Source organism: Engraulis encrasicolus, chromosome 17, assembly GCF_034702125.1.
Source record: "Engraulis encrasicolus isolate BLACKSEA-1 chromosome 17, IST_EnEncr_1.0, whole genome shotgun sequence".
NCBI lineage: Eukaryota > Metazoa > Chordata > Actinopteri > Clupeiformes > Engraulidae > Engraulis > Engraulis encrasicolus.
This window is the reverse complement of record NC_085873.1, coordinates 37,946,043-37,951,042: the sequence shown is the minus strand read 5'-3', so window position 1 is coordinate 37,951,042 and position 5,000 is coordinate 37,946,043. Positions and strand designations below refer to the sequence as shown.

General features: G+C 50.9%; 1 protein-coding gene across 1 annotated transcript in view; it reads left to right on the top strand.

Moving 5' to 3' along the window:
• Positions 1 to 5,000, top strand: part of plekhm1 (pleckstrin homology domain containing, family M (with RUN domain) member 1) — a 44,688-nt gene that overhangs the window by 33,438 nt on the left and 6,250 nt on the right. The window contains exons 10-15 of the mRNA XM_063220733.1: positions 400 to 577; positions 1,367 to 1,714; positions 2,024 to 2,268; positions 2,923 to 3,168; positions 3,435 to 3,657; positions 4,571 to 4,726. Coding sequence (XP_063076803.1) covers positions 400 to 577; positions 1,367 to 1,714; positions 2,024 to 2,268; positions 2,923 to 3,168; positions 3,435 to 3,657; positions 4,571 to 4,726 — 1,396 coding nt within the window. The remainder of the gene's footprint in view (positions 1 to 399; positions 578 to 1,366; positions 1,715 to 2,023; positions 2,269 to 2,922; positions 3,169 to 3,434; positions 3,658 to 4,570; positions 4,727 to 5,000) is intronic.

Below are 5,000 nucleotides of genomic sequence, written 5' to 3'. Positions count from 1 at the left end.
ACAATTACATACGTTTTCAGTTATTGTCTTTATTTTGCTCTTTATTTTTTCATGTCGCAAAACAACCTTTCTTTTCAATGGATCTTTTTATTGTTATTTTTACAGTTACATGAACTTATAGTGTGTATTGTGAGAAGATGAAATGTAATTAAATGATATTCAATTGTATACAACTGATAAAATTACTATCACGATATAAACGATATAGGAGAAAGGTCACGATATACACTTTTATATCACGATAACGATACATATCGTCATATTGCCCAGCCCTACTATCCATACACTATTCCACTATGTACATCATGCACTCTTGCATGTTTTGTCTTTTGATCTCCTTGACCTTCACTGGTGACCTTGACCCTTTTGACCTTGACCCTTTGACATTGACCCCTGTAGCACCCCACTTCCTGGATCTCGGAGGATGACTTCTATAAGCCCGGGGTGTCGGAGGACAGCGTGAGCAATGGGCCGAGCTTCTTGGAGGCCCCGCCGGCCCAGGTGAACGGCACCACCCTACTGCACACGGCACCAGAGCCGCCCCAGACACCCAGCGTGGTGCATCGCAGGCAGATGGGTAAGCAGAGAGAGAGAGAGAGAGAGAGAGAGAGAGAGAGAGAGAGAGAGAGAGAGAGAGAGAGAGAGAGAGAGAGAGAGAGAGAGAGAGAGAGAGAGCGTGAGAGAGAGCGTGCGTGCGTGCGTGTGTGTGTGTGTGCGTGTGCATGATCTGTTTGTAGTTGTTTGTAGTTGTTACGTATTTGTGGGCAGTCATGGGTAAGCGGTTGTGGGCAGTCCTGGACACCTGGGTAAGCAGTTAGGGCGTCAGACTTGTAGCCCAAAGGTTGTCGGTCCGACTCCCGACCCCCCAGTGCTCAGGGGTACCTCAGTCATGGAGGAGGATGGGGCAGAGCGCGTGCGTGTGTGCGTACATGTGTGCGTGCGTGTGTGTGTGTGTGTGTGTGTGTGGTAGTGATTGTGTGCGGTAGTGATATAGTATGGACCTAAGACCATTCTTACTCTGTCTGTCTCTCTCTCTCTCTCTCTCTCTCTCTCTCTCTCTCTCTCTCTCTCTCTCTCTCTCTCTCTCTCTCTCTCTCTCTCTCTCTCTCTCTCTCTCTCTCTCTCTCTCTCTCTCTCTCTCCATCCCCCTCACTTCCTCGCTCCTCCTGCAGGCCTGTCCAATTTAGTCTCAACTAATGCCTCTCTCCCTCTCTCTCCCCATCTACCCATCTCTCCATCCCCCTCCCCCTCCCCATCTCTCCATCCCCATCCCCCTCCCCCTCCCCATCTCTCCATCCACCTCCTCCTCCTCTTCTCCTCTCCCCTTCCCCATCCCCCTCTCCTCTCCTCTCCTCCCCTGCTGCAGGCCTGTCCAACCCGTTCCGCGGGCTCCTGAAGCTGGGCACGCTGTGTAAGCGGGGGGCAGTGGGGATCTGGTGGGAGGTGCACTGCGAGCTCTCCCCGTTCGAGCTGCGCCTCTACGAGGACCCGGAGGAGCGCGCCGCCTCCGACACCTGCTCCCTGCTGCGCTGCGAGGAGGCCCGTCTCCATGGCGACGCCGCCGACAGCGCCAACGGACGCTTCCTGCTGGCCTTCGCCGGGGGCAAGAGGCTGCACCTGAGGGCGGGGTCGCGAGGGGAGGCCGAGGACTGGGTGGAGAGGGTGCAGGAGGCCGTGGCCCAGATACGGCCCCGAGCCGGCCCACGCAACACAGGTACGGAAGGAGGGATACAGTGAATTCAGGAAGGGGTGGGGGTGGGTGAAGGCTGAGTACTGGGTGGATAGGGATAGTTGGCCCACGCAACACAGGTGAGAGAGAGAAAGAGAGTGTGTGTGTGTGTTTGTGTATAGTGCAGAGAGTGTGAGAGAGAGAGAGAATGCTTGTGTGTAGTGCAGAGATTGAGAGAGAAGGGAGAGGGACTGGGTGGCGAGGGTGCAGTGCACTAGTTTTGATCAGTCATTTATTTTATTCTGTGCATGTGAGGAAATAATTTCCACAAATAAATGACTTCCTATTCACCAGCTGCCAGCGGCAACAGCGGCGCTGTCACCCCCGACGACGACTGGGTGGAGATCCACGTGTCCGAAGGCTTCCAATCGTCATCAACAACCACCCCCTCATCTGCGACCACGCCCACATCTATACCCGGCAGTCCTGACCACACCCCCAATGGCAACGACCCGGCAACACAAGCCCCACCCCCACCGCCTCCGCTCGAGGAACTAGACTGGACCCGACCCGCCGGTCCGGAACCCGACGCCATCAAGGTAGGGATGCACCGATACACATTTTTTTCTTTTCTGATCCGATCCCGATATCTAAATTTGGATATCTGCCGATACCGATACTATTCTCCGATCCTGTACCAAAACCACATATATGCATGGGTTTCAACTTGAGGTAGGCCCAAGTACGTAGACTATTTGGTCAGAAAAGGAAGTCAGAAGAACAGGAAACCAATTAATAAGTAAAAAGTAACACGGGAAAAAAGTAATAATCCCATGCTGAAAACTAATATGCAAGTGTTATGATTTCAAATCAACATTACACCTGGCTCAATGTCAGTATCAGGAAAGTTCCGATACTTTGGAAAAATTCCGATCCGATCTCTGAATTATGTTGATATCTGAACCCGATACCGATACACCGATACCGATTTCCCATCCCTACATCAGAGAGAGTAGAGAGAGAGAGGTTCCATTGGCCCATTGTTTCCGGGTTCTATTATTGGGGGGGAAATCCCCCTTTAGGCAGACCTAGGCAGACCTGAGGACTGTTCTATTCAATGCTAGGAGCTTTATGACACGCCCCTTTAGGCAGACCGGAACCTGGTCATGTTAGGTGCCCATACAAACCTATTATGTTGGCATATCTCTATACTTAAAGAATCTCTGATACCGATTTCCCATCCCTACATCAAGGAGACCGTGGTGTATCAGCTGGCCTCCCCCCACCACCAGCACCAGCATCTCCTCCAGCAGCAGCAGCAGAGGGGGCCCTCGCTGCCTCCCGGAGCCCAGCTGGAGGAGCCCTCGCTGGGCTGGACGCCGCTGCTGCTCTCCCTGTCCCTGGAGGCCCTGCGGGGGTTCCGCTGGCAGGCTTCGTCGTCGGCCTCGGACTTGGCACAGGAGGAGGAGGAGGAGGACGGTGGTGGCGCTGGGCGCAAGGTGCGTGTGTGTGTGTGTGTGTGTGTGTGTGTGTGCGCACGAGTGTGTTAATGTGTGTGCGTGCGAGTGTGTGCGTGCATGCGATTGCATGCGAGTGAGTGCATGCGTGCGAGCGAGTGCATGCGTGCGAGTGAGTGCGTGAGTGCGAGCGAGTGTGTGCCTGCGAGTGTGTGTGTGCGTGCAAGTGTGTGCGTGCGAGTGTGTTTGTGTGTGTATGTGTGTGTGTTTCACACTAAAACCTGCTATTCCCCCCCCCTCTCCACCAGGTGCCACTGTTCTGCCACGCCATCCAGACGATTCGCGACGTGGTGCCGGACGCGGCTCGGGGCGGGCCCGAGTTCTTCCGCGTGGTGAACTCCAGCGGGGCGGTGCTGACGCTGCGGGCGGAGAGCGGGGATGAGGCGCGGGTCTGGAGGATGCTCATACGAGGAGCGCTGGACGCCTATCTGGACACGGAGGAGGACGAGGTGGAGGAGGCCACAGCTGCAGGTTGGTGACTGTTAGGCTCTTGATATGCTGCTCTGAGCCTTAAAGGACCAGTTCAGTCAATTTCAACATGCAGTTGTAATGCTCACACTACCCTGGACTTGTCAGTACCTGAGATTTTTTTTTCTTCTTCTTCAGCCTTTTCCGAGATCCTGGTCATTGTAATGGAGGCAGGGCAGCCGTTTGTTTACATTTCAATTATTTTATTTATTTATTCCCCAAAACATCCAAAAGGTTATACAACATCAGCAGACAACTAGAAAACGGCGGTACCTTTTGAGAAAATATTTGGAGTAGGCCTATGTTACATTTTTTTTTAATGTAAACAAACGCTGCCCCCATTAGAATAGCTCATATCTCGGAAAGGGCTGAGTCGACAAATGTGGCATCTTCGGGTACTGACAAGTCAAGGGTAGCGTAAGCAATACAACAGCATATTGAAATTGACTGAACTGGTCCTTTAAATTACTTATGCCGCCGTGTGCAACCGACTGCACATACTTGCTTTAGAAGCACAAGACCAATATGCACAATGCACAATTGCCAACTTGCCAATCACAGCAATGTCAAGTATGAACTTTTGTTACAAAAGGATTTATTTCTTTTATAACCAAATTAAGGATGTAAGGATATTGTATCCTATCGTGAAATTGTGATACACAGAGTCACGATACTGTATCACAATGCATGAAGACAGTATCGTGATGTGCTTTTTCAAAGTTCTGTTAGCCTTCAGGTGCAGAAAACAACCACATGAATCATGATATGATGTGCTTTCAAGTTTCAAGTCCTCCTCGTTCATTCAAGTTTCAAGTCCTCCTCGATCGTTACAGCCCTAAATCAAAGGATAAAGCAAATGGTACACAAATGATCATGTGCCACGTACAAACTTGCCCTGCCTGACCTTGCCTTGCAGGAGCAGAGGGTGTTGGTGGAGGGGCGGGACTTGCACCAGGAAGTGCGCAGCGATTGGTGCAGCACCGTCTGAAGGGGGAGTTGGCTGCCCTGCTACCGCACCTGTGCACCGTGCCCACCGAGAGAGGACTGGACACACAGGGCTTCAGATGCGCAGGTAGAGGGGTGTGTGTGCGTGTGTGTGTGTGTGTGTGTGTGTGTGTGAGTGTGAGTGTGTGTGTTTCTTTATATCACGATAACGATATATATCACGATATAGCACAATTACATACGTTTTTAGTTATTCTCTTTATTTGCTCTTTATTTTTTCATGTCGCAAAACAATCTTTCTTTAAAATGGATCTTTTTATTCTTATTTTTACAGTTACATTAACTTATAGTGTGTATTGTGACAACATGAAATGTAATTAAATGATATTCAATTGTATAAA